This window comes from Peromyscus maniculatus, chromosome 23, assembly GCF_049852395.1.
Source record: "Peromyscus maniculatus bairdii isolate BWxNUB_F1_BW_parent chromosome 23, HU_Pman_BW_mat_3.1, whole genome shotgun sequence".
NCBI classification, from domain to species: domain Eukaryota; kingdom Metazoa; phylum Chordata; class Mammalia; order Rodentia; family Cricetidae; genus Peromyscus; species Peromyscus maniculatus.
The window spans coordinates 13,438,085-13,453,944 of NC_134874.1; the positions used below are offsets into that span (position 1 = coordinate 13,438,085).

The window sequence follows — 15,860 nt, forward strand, 5'->3', positions numbered from 1 at the left end:
CGTATGTATATACACCAAGTACATGTTTAATACCCTCCAACGTCTGAAGAGGGTGTTGGGTCTGCTGGGGCTGTTACGGGTGGCTGTGAGCTGCCCTGTTGTGTTGCTCCTGTGTGGAAGCAGCTGCTGCCCGCCCCGAGTCTCCTCCTGCCCCGCCCACAGCTTTAGTACTGGTCTCTAAGTCCAATGAGTGCATTTTTTAATTTCTTGGCAGCATCTGAATCTTGTTGATCGTATCCTTGGGTAGTGTTTGTTTAAAGGAGTCTTACTTGCTTTCCAGCCCTGGAAACTTCTATTACTACATAATAGTAATTTCCAGAACAAAGTTGGTTTTTATTTTCCCCCTGGTGTTGAAGATATATCTGAGAATTGAACTCAGGGCTTCATGTATGGCAATCAAAGCACAAGGAAGGGAGAGAGGGAGGGGAGGAGAGAGTCATTGAAGCTGTCCTGGATAGCCTTGCTCTCTGCCTCTGTGTTCCAGGAAGCCTGGGACTCACACTCATCCTTTCTCAGCCTCCCAAATTGCCGCAATGACAGACTATAGGGCTTTTTTGGGTTTTGTTTCTTGTTTTATTCAGTCTGTGCTGTTATGAGTGGTGCATGTTCTTTCAGTGGAGGTGGGTCATGTCTCCTCTCATTGTGTGTATGGCACACACTTATAGTTCTAATAATACTTGGGAAACTGAGGCAGAAGGATCAGAAGCTCAAGGTCATCTTGAGCTACATGAGACCCTATATCTACCCCCCTCATTTTTTTTTTTTGCACACCATATGCAATTGAAAAGGAGGTGCCCTTTTAAAACTGTCTCTAAAGATAAAAAATAATGTGTTGTATGCTTTGAGCATTATCAACTTAAGGAATTGTATATTTTTCCAGCTAGCATTTTTACTAGACTCTCAGTAAAGTTAGAAATTAACCTAGAGGAGATTGTCTCCCTTCATGGAGTTGAAAATCCAAGAATAAACTTGTTCTGGTAGAAGTAAAGGGTCTCATGCATTCCCTCAGTATCTGCCTTTTAAACTGCTGTTTTGGAAATATCAGTACTTTGTATCTTCTAAGTCATAACTTAGAAAGTCCTGCAAAGGCAGCTGTCTCTGCCTGTGTGTTTACTGTATCCTTACACTGCTGTGCCGCTCCTGAACAAACTGAGGTGCTGGACAAAGGTATTTCTAATATCTTTCAAATATACAAAGTCAAGTGCTGGTTCTAAAATTCCACACACCATACAAAAGAGACCTTTTCTTGCATGGCAGTGGAAACGTTGCATAAAACTACACCTCAGTTTCCCCTCGTCATAAATTACATTTACCTTTTGTGCATCCTGTGAGGCTGGTAGATTTATGTTTGAACACATGCCAGTCAGGGAATTAACATAAAGTAGATCACACACACACCTCTGTTTTGTTCAAGACAGAGTCCTTGGGTCTGCTCTGGCCTCCAGTTCTTTGTAGCTGTGTGGAGTTTGAACTACTGATCTTGCCTCCTATACTCAGGTTCTGAGCTTCATGCCTGCAACCATTATGCCAGGCTTCAAGTAGATTTTCTCACCCTGACACCATTGCCATTTGTGGCTGGTGTTCTTTTCTACAGGGGAGAAACCCCTTGTGGACTGGGGTGCTTATTGGCAACCACCAGACCCTCGTAGTTGTACCCCCAACTTACCTTGATGACAGTGACTCAGACAGTCTCCAGGCACTGCCACATGGCCTGTGTTGGGCAGAATTGCTGCTGACATGTGGAATGGTTCAAGTGTGGTCTGTATAAAGTGTGACCTAAGATGCATAGACATTCAGTTTTGTAGAAACCACTACAGCCAAGTCAGTAGAACACCTCTGTAGGGGTCAGGTATGCATGACTAGCTCTGGGCTTTGTTTGCTTGTTTCTTTTCTAATGTATTTATCTTCAGGGGTTATGTATCCCAGCCAGCCTCAAAAGTGCATTTATGCTTGTGTTGAATTCAGGCTCGTCTTACCTCCACCTTCCTTGTGCTACAGTTGTGCAGGTGTGCACCAGTTCTGCTGGTTTGTGTGGCACTCGGGGTGGCCTCACTGCTTCGTGCCTGCCAAAAAGCCTCCCACTAGCTCCGCAGTATTTAGTTCAGCACCTTTTAACATGGGGACTGCCAGGACTATATTGGGAAAATTCATTATTTTGTTTTCTTCTGTTTTCAAGTTTACTTTCTAAATAGATAACATAAATTATAGTAGTCATTAAATGTACAGCCAACCTTTTTAAAAATTTAAAATAATAAATACATAGATATAAATAGTTGCTTTGATTCTGTTCACCTAGTGAACAAGCCATGTTATATGTTCTTGGTGCCGTACCCCTCACGAGGCATGTAGTTCCTCCCCTCAGTTAGCGTGACATCAGAAACAGGTGTGACAGTTAGAACCGCTAGGCATTTGTGGGAGAAAGGCCCCGGTGACACAGTGGGTGTGTGAGCACTCCACGGAGACCCTCCTGCCTCTGCCTCCTGGGTGTTGGGTGGAAGGTGTGCGCAGCTCTCAGCTGGCATTTGTCTGGAAAAGGAACCCTTGTAGGAATGTGGAAGCGCATGGGGATGTTAATTAGAACCCTGCCACTTGGTGCCCTTGGTGGTGTGTGATGTTGGGGGAGACGAGGAGGGCTGGCTGGGGTGTAGCTCAGTGGTGGGCTTGTTGAGCATTCCCGGGGTCCTGACAAAATCCAAACGGGATGGGAAGTGAAGAGGGGATTGAGTGGTAGGCGTTGGATTTGTATTGTCATTCTTATTTTTCTTCTGAAGTGAACTTTCATGCCCTTCAAACACATGATAAAATGTATCGGACACACTTCCCCCATCCTGATACTATGTCTATGTTAGCGATGAAAGCCAGGTGAAGGGAAGACCACTTGACCAGCTGAACTCTGAAGGGTGGGTCATATTCCTGAGGATGAGAGCAGGATGGTAAGCTGAGTGGCTGAAGGTGGGTGGGAGCCGTGCGAGGCAGGATCAGAGTCAGATCACACAGGTGCATGCATTGTGCTGAGGAAGCTTCATTTCCTATTCATGTGTTTCTTTTTCTTCCCTGCAGTACCAAATATGCCCCAACAGCGGCAAGACCAGCATCATCAAAGCACCATGATGCACCCTGCCTCAGCGGCAGGCCCCCCCATTGTAGCCACCCCACCCGCTTACTCCACTCAGTACGTCGCCTACAGCCCTCAGCAGTTTCCCAATCAGCCTCTAGTTCAGCATGTGCCACATTATCAGTCTCAGGTAAGGCGGGAGGCTTCACTCACTGTAACTCTTGACAAAAACAGCTCATTTTGGCTGGTCACATGTTTATGGAGTTTTTGGCTTTGTTTAATGGTATCAGATAGTTAAGGAGATGGAGCCTTTTACGTTTCTCTGCAAGTTAGAATTATAGTAATTGTTTTAGATTTGTGATTTATTTTATGTGTATAATTGTTTTGCCTGCATGTATATATGTGAACCACATTCATTCTGGGAACCATGAAGGTAGGAATAGGAACTGACTGGGCTGGAGTGATGGATGGCTCAGTAGTGAAGAACACTTCCCGCTCTTGAGAGGACCCAGGTTTGGTTCCCAGCACCTACATGGCAGTTCACAGCTTCCTGTAACTCCAGGACCAGGGGATCTGATGATGCCTTATTCTGGCCTCTTCATGCACCAACACAGACATTAGTGCATGCATGTGTACGTGTACACATGTATACGTACACACACACACACACACATACACCATGAATCTTAACTAAGATCCACATGGTTCATTTTGGTATGATTTTTTTATTTATGTATGTGTTTGTCTGTTTTTGTCTGAACGCAGCATCCCCACGTGTACAGCCCTGTCATACAGGGCAGTGCCAGAATGATGGCTCCAGCAGCACATGCACAGCCTGGTTTAGTATCTTCTTCAGCAGCTCAGTTCGGGGCTCATGAGCAGACGCATGCCATGTATGGTAAGAAGCATTTCACTGTCTTTTCTGTGTGTATGGCTGTGCTTGCTTTAAAGCTCTGGGAAGATTCTCTGTTTAGGAATAGCCTGAGATAGGTGGGCTGGGGGGACCCTACATCCTGGCTGCTTGCGGGGAGACTAAGGTGGGAGCATCATCTAAGCCCAGGAGTTAGAGTCGAGCCTGGGCAGTGAAGAGACCTCCCTCAAAAACAAGAAGTAAAAGTAACCTGACTGTGACATTGAGAGTCTTAAAACAAAAACAAAAGACCATTTCTACTTTGTACCTGTAGTTCTTGTCTCGACTTGTTTCTCCTTTAAAAAATGATAACATGAGCCAGGTGTGGTGGCGCACGCCTTTAATCCCAGCACTCAGGAAGACAGAGGCAGGCGAATCTCTGGGGGTTCGAGGCCAGCTTGGTATTACATAGTAAGACCCTGTTTTGAAAGGAACAAAAAGGTAATGATGTAATAGAGGGTATCTTTGTCGGGTCTTTCCACTTACCCTGCTGCCTAAGCCTTGCAGGAAAGGGTGCCACCATCCCTGCTTCTACCCCTTGTCACTGCCCGGCCACTTTACAGTGTGCTTGTGTGCTTGTCCCAGCTTTAAATGACACCAAAACAAACTTAACACACAGTTGTGTTCATAGTGAGTATCGCTTACTCATAAAATTGAGAAGTGCACACTGTAGGACTAAGATGATAAATACATGCAGCTGTACAGACGTTGTATTTCTAGTGTTTTTGTTGTTGTTGTTGTTGTTGTTTTGTGCCTTACTGAGCATATGCCGGACAGTTACATTTCTAGGTTCTAGTAAACACTTCTTTGATCCTTCTTGATGGTTGTAACATTTGTGCCGGTTGATTGAGATTAGGATTGGACAGCCTGAGTGTTGTTGTTACTGTATTTTTAATCACGTACATGCATTCAAGCAGTACACACCTGCCACTGGGGTTCATTAGGAGTTAGGATATATGCCATGGAAAACATCTGCCTTTATAGAATTCTGAAGTCTGCTGTGCTTTCAAGAAGTCCACCTGGCCGGGCAATGGTGGCTCACGCCTTTGATCCAGCACTCAGGAGGCAGAGCCAGGTGGATCTCTGTGAGTTCGAGGCCAGCCTGGTCTACAGAGTGAGATCCAAGACAGGTGCCAAAACTACACAGAGAAACCCTGTCTTGAAAAACCAAACAAAAAAGTCCATTTGTTTTCCTGGCATGGTGAGCATGTAAATCTCAGCCCTGTGGACATCAGGAAAAAGGATGATCAGAAATTCAAAGACCAGTCTAAGTGACTAGAAGATTCTGTCTCAAAAGTCCCCCTTAATTGATTTATAAAGTGATAGCCTGGCCTGGTTTCAGTTTTCATCATGATGTGTGTGTTCCCTGGGACCAGATCAGCCCTTGTATGGAAAGACTCTGGCGATCCTCTTCCTGGCCTTCCTGCAGTTTTCCAGCTTGTTAGAGGCTCGGGTGGCAAGCTGGTGAGATTGTGGACACTGGTGGTTCCTGCAGATTAAGAAGAACCACCTCTTCCCTCCTGTTTTCTGGCATGTCCCCATTGGATCAGCAAAGTCTGGAGCTGAGGTTTCCAGTGCTTTTAGGAACAGCCACTGTGGCAGCCAGGGCAACACTGCAGAAGGGTTGCTTGGTCGTGCAGTTCCTTGAAAGCACACCAGGGAGTTAATTGTTGGGGTGTTTTTTTGCAGTCACAATCTGTTCATACAAGTTTGTCAGTACCTTCCAGTAATTTTAGGTAGTTTGGCTCTTCCTCTGGTCAGTTATGCCAAAATACTGTCTGAGAACTGTTGTATGGGAATGCTGATTTTAAGTCCATGTCCTTGGAAAAGTATGTATTTGATATGTCAAGAAATCGAATTACATTGACTTGTAGCTAACTCCAGATTTGATGATGTGATGGTGCTTTGCCGCACTTGTTGGTGCTAATCGGGCATCTCCTTTTTGTTGGTGGTTACTGGTGTAGTCAAGGCAAGGGCCTTCTTGACAAGGAGGCTACAGCATGTGTGACCTTGTACTCTCTTAAGAAAGGACTTGTGTTAGCACCTCATCTTGCTGCCTCTCCCCTCCTAAGAAGTGACTTTCACGTCTGCCCCTCATATCAGGCTCCTGCTCATCTGAGTTGGGATCCAGCAATGGTTTCATTTCCAGAAACAATAATGAGACGAAGAACTGAATGTGCTCTGCCTCTCTCCACCTCTACCTCTCCAAAGACAGGGGCTCTCTATGTAGCCCTGGCTAGCCTGGAACTTGCTATATAGTCCAGGCTGGCCTTGAACTGCCAGAGATCTACCTGCCTCTGGCTCCCAATTGGTGCTGGGATTGGAGGTGTGTATAGCCACACTCAGCTGAATATTTTGAACGTGTGGTTTAACGCAGATAAGTTTTTTTAAGTATAATGAACATAAATATTGTGTTTATATGTGTGTATGTGTATATATACATATATATTTGGGGGGGGGGTCAGGCCAAGGTTTCTCTCTGTAGCCTTACCTGTCCTAGAACTCACTCTGTAGATCAGGCTGGCCCCACACTTACAGAGCTCCACGTGCCTCTGCCTCCCAAGTGCTGGGATTAAAGGCGTGGGCCACCACTGCCCGGCTTGTGTTCATATTTTTATATCATGAACTTTAGGATTCACTACCAGGGGTCTGTAATTACATTTGTGTTGCTGTGAAAAATTGTATATCATGAATTTGCTTAAATATTGCATTACCTCAGTCCACTGCTTATATCAAGGCTGTTTGATGGATGCCATGTTGGTCTTTTTATCAGTGAATGGTTCTATATTAGATAATAATCTTATTCTTTTTATTTAAGCAAGTCAGCGTGTGGACTTGCTCCCTCAGTACAGAAGGAAAGCCTTCCGGTTCAGTCCTGTTCGCTTGTAAATCTCTGCAGCAATGCTTATTTACAGTGCTGGGCACCCACCCCTGTCCAGGCGAACCGTGCATCAGTACAAAGATCACTGAATGTGTCGGCCTTTCCAGAACATCAGCAATGCACACCTCAAGAGGCTAATGTACCTTTCTATTTCCCAAATTCAGCATGTCCCAAATTACCATACAACAAGGAGACAAGCCCTTCTTTCTACTTTGCCAGTGAGTTGGGTTTTTTATACTAATTTTAATTACACAGTAAACACTAAGCGATACATGTTAAAATAGCTAACTTGTTGGAGAGTATTTTCCTTCTGCTAGACAGAATCATTCAAAGTATGCATGTGGGGCTGGGGATGTATGTAGCTCAGTGGTAGAATACTTGCCCTAGCATGCACTAGACCCTGAATTTATTCCCTAGTTAAAAAAAAAAATTGTGGCTGTGTTTGTGTAATTCCGAGTTTTGACAGAAAAACTGGCCCGTCTTAATAAGGCTGGGGACAAAGGAAGGCTGAGTTGTTTTAGGAAGCAGTTTTTGCATACAAAGCAAGAGTGTAACTGTGTGGGAAATACCTTATTCAGGGAAACTTTCTGAACAACTAATACTGTTTTTGAACAAGCCACAAACTTAGCGTAAAGCTTAATCCCTGGTTTTGTAGTGTCCTGGCGACAGAGAAGTGTCCTCACTGGGGTTCCTGTAGCAGAGGGTGGAGGATGTACTTGGAGAGGCAGTTCTTCTTTCTGGTTTGTGTTTTCATGACTAGAGGCTTAGAGTGCCTGGAGCAGCTATGGTGGGGTGTCTGGAGCTTCCCTCAGCACGAGTAGACCTGGAAGCACAGGCCTTGCAGCCAACAGAAGGAGGTCTAGGCTGCCGCCTTCCCTTGCGTGAAGTTGATAGATGGGTTTCCCTGTTTGGGGGCAGTGTTTTCAAATAAAGCAGATCACGGAGTTTGGTAGTACAGATCCTTGAGAAATGTATGCTGCTGATGTCAGTTTGTATGAAACATGAGTTCTAGAGAATGCTGAGATTTAAGTTTTCTACTAGGGAGTAAATTCTGGGTTATTTTGGCATGACTGCTAATCATCAGGTACAGGGTTTTGGAAACACTTTGACCTTAAATTTTCATTAATTGTACCAAGGCTTGGTATTCAAAATAAGTTACTTTTTTTTTTTTTTTTTTTTTTTTTTTTTTTTTTTTTTTTTTTTTTTTTTGTGCCCGGGATCAGTTAACAAATGGAGTCCTTTAACAAGGTGCTCTTGGGAAAGTGGAAAGTCTTGTTGACTGTACCATGAGGACAGCTTTCACATGCAGTTCTCCTCACCATCCTGCTGTCTGTTACAGTCCCTGTCCTGGTCAATGGCTGAAGGTCCTCAGTCATCTTCCCGGAGCACTAACAGCCTGAGCATAGCTCCCTCCTGACTTTCAAGGAGTCAAAAATCCACCAGCTGCTAGTGGGGATTGTAGTCGCCACGGTGTTCCACTTCCATTTCCCCAGGGTTTAGTTAGGTGTCTCTTACTCCCTTCCCCTTGAAATGTCCTCCTTGAGTCATATCCCCTTTTCAGAATTAGTGTTGAAGTCGGAGGATCGTGTCCTGCTTCTTGTCAGTGTCGTTTTCCAGTGCTGGGGAGCACCGGTGACGACTTGTGCATCCACGGTCAAAAAGGTCAAACACGTGGCCCTATGGACTGAAGTTGCTTCTGTTAACATCTTAACTTAGGAGACCGGTTTTAGGTGTAGTCAGTGTTAAACATCTTTTGACTGATGGCATATTTAGAATTGTAAATATTTAGGTCAAGAAACACTTTGTCCTCTTCTCACGCAGCTCTCGTAAGGCTGCTCAGGCCTTGTAAGTAGTGGGTTAGCTGGTGAATAGCCATTTCAGAGCTTCTGAGAGGGAGGATTCAGTCTTAACTTCCCAGGACGTCAGATTAACCGGTAGAGCAGAACCATTCAGTCCTGCCCTACGCTGAGACCCTTGTTCCCTGCTCTCCCGAGTTGTGCTCTCATTCTCCGTGTTCTCCTGTCTTTACCCATCTCTGCGCTCCCACCTGTCTTCCCTGGGTTTAGAATTCCCTCTCCCCACTCTGTGTCTCTTCGCTGTTAGTGTGCAGTGACTGTCGGGTTCCCGTGGCTCCAGGCTCTCACAAGGGAGTTACTCTGTGAGGGGCTTGTTTAGACGCTTGGAGCCAGCACCTAAGCAGATGGAAACATTGCTAGCGATGCTTCTGAAAGTGCTGCTTCCAGCTCTGCTCTGCCTCTCACAGCTCTGCCTTTTACGTCTAAGGACTTGTTACCTGGTATTTAGGAGGAAGGTGAGCTCGGCTTCAGTTTGGGGTTTTTATAGACAAGAAAAATAGATCTTTTTAAAAGAAGTATCTATAGGGCCAGCAAGATGGCTCCACAGTAAAAGTTCACCGTGTTCAAGCCTGCACCCCACGTAGAGGTAGAGGGAGAAAACCAGCTCTGCTGGCTGACACAGAAAAACCCTGTCACGTTCCTCCACCCCCGCCTCCTGGCATCCACACACCAATAATAATTTTAAGGTTTTCAAATACATAGTTAAAAGTTGGACATGATGTATGTCCTTGCCTATTCAAGAGGCTAAAGTAGGAAGTTTGGTTGAGCCTAAGAGTTTGGGGCTAGCCAGGCAATGTAGCAAGACCTTGTATATAAACATAAAATTTAAAACTGGGTGTGGGAGCAAAATCATAACCCCATCATGTGAGAAGCTAAGGCAAGATGTTCTCTTAGAAGTTCAAGGTCATCCTGAGCGACATGATGTTGTGTGAGGGTTTGAACGACAGAATGAGAGTTGAGGCTCCATTAGGCCTCCTTCCGATGACTACATTTTACAAACGTGGCTAGGGGTGGTAACTCTGTGTAGACTATGTACTCAGTATGCAGGATGTTCTGGCTTCCATCTTTAGCATAAAATGTAAGTAAGTAAGTAGTAAAGCCATTTCACCCTGGCTGAGTGTGTGTGTGATAGTCAGGAGGATGGTGGGTTCCAGGCCAACTTGAGGTATGAAGGAATAAGAATCTTAATTATCTTTCCACCCGGCAGAATCAAGACTTGTACATTCTGAGACTGGTGGACATAATCACTGTTACTGCGGTGGCTGTGTTTCCATGGCGACGGGAGTGCAGCCTTTTCCTAGTTTCCTCAGAGTTACTTGTTGTTTCCCTTTCTGTTCTCGAGCTGTGTCTCGACGCCTTTTCCTTCTCTCTCTTTTTTATGTTCTGAATACTTGGGAATTAATTACTAATGAAATCTCAGAGCTCTTGAGCTTCTGTACCAACTGTCTTTATAAAACCCTCTAAGTAGAATTTGAGGATTTCTTTCCCTTGGTTGGATTTAGCATTGCTACAAAGGAAACATTAAACAGCGGAAGGGTTTTAACGTATGTGGTTTAAAAATGGGACTTTTAGACCAGTCATCATCATCCAGCAGCCTAGGGTGCATAGGAGATCTGTCTCCAAGAAGAAGAGTAGCTTTAAGTACTGTGCTGGTTAAGGGTGGCTTTGAACAATCCAGCAAGTTGGAAGACAGCGACTCCCTGACTTACAGAAACCCATCACGTTGAAGACACCCGACATTAGACTGCCGTGGTTTTCTCGTTACCGTGTCTGTCTGTTGACTCTTACCAGTCTGGGAAGCTTGACTGGGGTCTAAACAAAACCGCCTCCATCAGTCTAACCTGGATACTGAGGAACATCGGTGACAGCTGTGGCCTTGGTGGTTTGGTGCACAGGTCATCCCAGCTCTGGCATTCTGCTTTGCCCTCTGAGATGCATTCACCATTCAAGACCACACTGTTGGGAGTAGAGTGCCCTGCACTGTGGCACACAAGGACTGTTTACTGTCCGTAAACCCTCTCTCCCACTGAGGTGGTATGCAGCCGGAGTCCTCCATGCTGGCCATTCTCAGGAGCTTTGCTGCTTTGCCATACTCCATCTGTAAACACAGATGACGTATTATCTGAAGAGCATGAGCATGGTGTGACAGCAGCTTTGCTGTGGAGGGCTAAGGGTCCGGCTGATAGACCTTTGACTCCATCTTCTCCCTGTGAAGTTTGAACCCGTGAGCTGTCCAGAGTTACAGGAGCAGTGAGACCTTCCCAGGCTTTTCATGCTCAGCCTGCTGTTGTGAAGGCAGGGTTCATCTAATTCTTGATCTTGTTTGGTACCAGGGTGGAGCCCATACTAGATAGAGAGCGAGCTGCCTCTGGGTCTTTGTCTCTGATCACATTTTAAGAGGGTCATCGTGTTTCCTTTGGTGGTATTCTAGTGAACAAGATGGGGTGGGCAGGTTCATCTCTGGGCTTTATTAGGAGCTCCGCAGTAGGAAGCAGGAGTGGAATGGATGCTGTGACTGGGATAACAATGACCTTGTCTTTGCCCCCAGCTTCACCAATGTGGGCGCTGAGACTGTAGGACAGTAGCATGGTGAGGGTGGCCAGAGGATGGCCCTGAGAGAGGCAGCACATGTCTTCATGTGAGCCAGAGTGATTTTTGGAATTGTTTCTGCCTCCAAAAGAAATGGACTGTTGAGTAAATTCAGATTAACTAGGTGTTGGTGTAATGTGCAGAGCTGTAACGTGAGTTAAATGCTGCCCTTGTGAAGCAGAGCCCTGATGTGTATTTTCCAGACTGTGCCTGATGTAAACGGCTGCAGAGAATGTCAGTGGCATGGGTCAGATTGTAGTGGTCGTGAGGCATTCAGTGAGCATAGCGGGCTGGCAGTGGTCATCAGCATGTATCGGTTGTACACATTCCTTTTCCTTTTGCCTCAGTTTCCACGGGCTCCCTTGCTCAGCAGTATGCGCATCCTAATGCCACCCTGCATCCACATACGCCCCATCCACAGCCTTCGGCCACTCCCACTGGACAGCAACAAAGCCAGCATGGTGGAAGTCATCCTGCACCCAGTCCTGTTCAGGTAAGGAGATGTGGGCTGTGCGTGGACAGCTGCTTCCTTGTCTCGGCTGCTTACAAGTCTGTGTGATCAGGATGTATGGAGCAGCCATCGTGACGTAGCTGCAGGCAGTTGTGGGTACAGGGGAGGTCTTGAAAATGTCATGTCAAGTAAGCCATCCCCTAAGGGTAAATGCCGGAAACATGATTGTGGAAAAGCTACTTTAGCTTAAGTCTAAAGCACTGTCTGGAATTGCATTCCTGAAGCCACTTGATAATGTTGCCTTCCTGTGGCTTCTTTAGCCACATTTGCTAGTGGGCAGTGAATGGCCAGGCGTCCCGTGAGTTGTTCCACCTCTACTTGTTTGGACCTGTAACTGCCAGGCTGAGATGTGCATGGGCTGGAGAACCCAGAAAAGACTGTCTGGACAGGAGATGCCCTGGTGTTCTTCCTGGGCGTGGCTGGGCTGGGGCGGGGCTGCTGCTCTCATCCTGACGGCTTCTCAGTCAAGAAATCTCCCGTTGCTTTGCAGCACCATCAGCACCAGGCCGCCCAAGCTCTTCATCTGGCCAGTCCACAGCAGCAGTCAGCCATTTACCACGCGGGGCTGGCACCGACCCCACCTTCCATGACACCTGCCTCTAATACACAGTCTCCACAGAGCAGTTTCCCAGCAGCACAACAGACAGTCTTCACCATCCATCCTTCTCATGTTCAGCCGGCATACACCACCCCTCCCCACATGGCCCACGTACCTCAGGTAAAACAGCACTAGCCAAGTTTCTGTGAAGGCCACGTAGGGTGTGGTGGTTGTCAGATAAGCAAGCAAGGAGCCAGATGCTCCCCAAGCCAGGAAACCCTGTGTGTGGTGCCATCTGCCTGTCTCCCCCTCCCTGCTTAGTACGTGATCTTCTGGCCCTCAGTGAATGTTGCTATGATTTTGTGATGGGATCAGTGAAATTGTGACTTAGCATCTCCCAGCTGAGACCTTAAAACTCTGAGTCTGGAATGCACCCCGGTCTTTTCCTCTCTGTGTCTGCTTTGCTGCGTCTTTCTAGCTTAACCACCATGTGTATATGTGTGCACATATAGACACTTCTACACACACACACACACACACACACACACACACACACACACACACACACACACACACACACGGGAGCCTGGCAGGGACGGCAGGCAGGCTGTCAGTGGTTCTCAGCTCTCTGAGGTGACTGTACTGGCCCGTTGGCTTGAATGTTAGTCACACGAATTCCGAGACGTGTCTCAGTTGTTGGCCGGGTTACCCTCTACCTGCTGCAGTCCTGTGTTGTGCTTCCTGAGTGCTTGGCCGTGGACTGTGGGCAGCCCAGGCCAGGGGAGGCCTCTGTCTAGTGTAAGGTGGCTGCATCAGGTGTCTCGGCTGCTTTGATCGCAGCTCCCTGAGGCGGGTCTCACTCAGGGTTACTGAATGACTCCATTTCCTGTCACAGTGCGCCAGTGAGGCTCTGGCAAGGTGTGGGCTCGAGATGCCGTGCGGTTGGGTCTCTTGCAGAAGGCTAGTTTGTTACTAGGTGTCCTTCCTTCCCCCAGAGCTAAGGGCCATAGGCCGTCCTCGTGTTGATTGTCTGGTGCAGTGGGAGGGGAGCCGGTCTGGTCAGTGCTTTGGTGGAGTGAGAGCTAAGAGTCAGGGTCCTCAGTGTCGAGCAGAGGCTGCGAGTTGACGTGTGAGACAGGCTCCCCTAAACCTCCCTGTGTGTTTGTGTCGAAGAGGCAGAGAGAGGCTCGATTACAGGGACAGCGGAGAGCCGTGGGCCTGTTGAGGTGTGAGCCAGCGCCTCGCTGGGGTGACGGTCTAGAGCAGCGCACAGCATGGGAGGCAGGAAGCAGCCTCTTCCTGCTCTGCCCACTCCCGCAGAGCGGAGGCCGGGCTCGCCAGCCGGTCAGCCAGCATGGCTGGTCTACCCTGTCACCACCTGGTCCAGGGCACCAGGCTGGGCCAGCCTCAGGCCACCCTCATCTCACTGGAGCCTTTAACTGCGCCCTTTGCTCCACCAGCCAAGCTTTTAGAGTGAGGGGCTAAGTGCTGCTCACCCTACTTCTGGGGAACCCGTCACGACTGGGGGAGGGCGGGAGAGGAGGCGCAGGAAGCTGCTAAGGGTGCTGGGGAGGCAGCCTCCTCACAGGCCTTCCTTGTTAGTTGCTTGCTCACTTGAAAAGGGCATTGATGTCTTTGGCCCCGTGCCATGGCGAGTTAGGAACGCGCCCCTCCCACCCTAGTAGAGGCCTGCTCTTGGTGAAGACCTTGCCCTGTGTGACAGTCTGTGAGCAGACACTGGGGACTAGGAGGCTGTGGCCAACGTCTCCATCCCAACCCTGCAGGATTTGACTCAAGGACTCCATCTTGCCCCTTCTTGAGTCCCAGTCCAATGAAAGGAACAGTTGACTTGTTGTTTAAGACGGAGATGTTGCCTGTATGCGTAAAAGAGCTCTCTGTTTCAGGCTCATGTACAGTCAGGAATGGTTCCTTCTCATCCAACTGCCCATGCGCCAATGATGCTAATGACGACACAGCCACCCGGCGGTCCCCAGGCCGCCCTCGCTCAAAGTGCACTACAGCCCATTCCAGTCTCGACAACAGCGCATTTCCCCTATATGACGCACCCTTCAGGTGAGGCGTGTGTGTGCAGGGGCCGCCGGGGCACCCCGAGCATTCTGCTCGCCCAGGTAGAACGGCAGGCAGGACCACTGCTTGAGGCTCCAAACCTGGCTAGCAAGGCCCGTCCAAGTGTGCGCAGGAGGGATTGTGATGGTCAGGGAGCAGCAGGGCTCAGGGCCTCCGGAGCGGAGTCTGTGTGTGTTCTGCTGGTATCAGGGTTGGTTGAGAGCAGCAGCCTCATTCTGGGTAGCTGATGCATGCCGAGGACTCAGTTGGCCTTCCTGGTTATGTATGACAGGCTGGACAGGGCAAGTGTGTTCCTTCCTGAGTCCCTATAGGCTGATGTGGGGGGTTCATGCCCATGGCCGAGTTTGATTGTAGCTTGGAGGAGAACACTGATGAGCTGTGTGCGGACTGGTTTGAGTGTAGTGTTAGCCCCAGCCTGTGCCCTGACACAGGACGCCCATGATGTCTCATACTGGATGGCTGCTGTGGCGACACCTGTCTCCCCGGTGACTTGGAAAGTATTGGTGCTTGGCTAGCATTAGTGGGAGGGGGTGTGAAGGCCTGTGCTCCTGCCCCACAAGCAGCAAGTCCAGGACTTGTATCTGAAGTGGTTTTACGTCTGACTGGTTTGTTTCTCCTCACCCCCCTTCCCTCCCCAACCCCACCTTGGCTGCAGCTGGGGCGGGTGGGGGCAGCATTAAAGCTCCAGTCTACTCAGCTAGCACAAGAATAGTCGACAGTCACGTGCTGCAGACACTAGGCTGGTGGGCAGTGGTGCCTCTGTTCCGTTTAAATAGCCACTTTTCTTTCTTACAGTACAAGCCCACCACCAACAGCAGTTGTAAGGCTGCCCTGGAGGAACCGAAAGGCCAAATTCCCTCCTCCCTCCTCCTGCTTCTACCAACTGGAAGCACAGAAAACTAGAACTTGATTGATTTTGTTTTTTAAAGATACACTGATTTACCATCCAATAGGAATGCTAACAGTTCACTTGCAGTGGAGGATGTTCTGGACCGAGTAGAGGCATGTAGGGACTTGTGGCTGTTCATAATTCCATGCGCTGTTGCAGGGTCCCGCAAGTACCCAGCTCTGCTTGCTGAAACTGGAAGTTATTTATTTTTTAATGGCCCTTGAGAGTCATGAACACATCAGCTAGCAAAAGAAGTAACAAGAGTGATTCTTGCTGCTATTACCGCTTTAAAAAAAATCAAGACTTGGAACGCCCTTTTACTAAACTTGACACAAGTTCAGTCAATTCTTACCGCCAAACTGACGGATTATTATTTATAAATCAAGTTTGATGAGGCGATCACTGTCTGCAGTGGTTCAACTTTTAAGTTAAGGGAAAACTTTTACTTTGTAGATAATATAAAATAAAAACTAAAAAAAAAATTAAAAAATAAAAAAAGTTTTAAAAACTGATACCCAGTTAGTGTGTGTTTGTGGCGACTCT

General features: G+C 47.7%; 1 protein-coding gene across 19 annotated transcripts in view; it reads left to right on the top strand.

The window, feature by feature from the left end:
• Atxn2 (ataxin 2) overlaps positions 1–15,829 on the top strand; it is a 97,219-nt gene extending 81,390 nt beyond the window's left edge. For 9 of the 19 annotated variants that reach the window (XM_076561034.1, XM_076561036.1, XM_076561042.1 and 6 more), the window contains 7 exons: positions 3,061–3,245; positions 3,821–3,953; positions 7,011–7,064; positions 11,639–11,784; positions 12,293–12,520; positions 14,245–14,413; positions 15,224–15,829. In XM_076561034.1, the coding sequence (XP_076417149.1) occupies positions 3,061–3,245; positions 3,821–3,953; positions 7,011–7,064; positions 11,639–11,784; positions 12,293–12,520; positions 14,245–14,413; positions 15,224–15,252 (944 nt within the window). In that variant the 3' untranslated portion in view covers positions 15,253–15,829. Of the gene's footprint in view, positions 1–3,060; positions 3,246–3,820; positions 3,971–4,006; positions 4,159–7,010; positions 7,065–11,638; positions 11,785–12,292; positions 12,521–14,244; positions 14,414–15,223 lie in introns of those variants that run through there. The other 10 variants (XM_076561026.1, XM_076561027.1, XM_076561033.1 and 7 more) reach the window with 4 other exon arrangements.
• Positions 15,830–15,860: the final 31 nt, after the last annotated feature.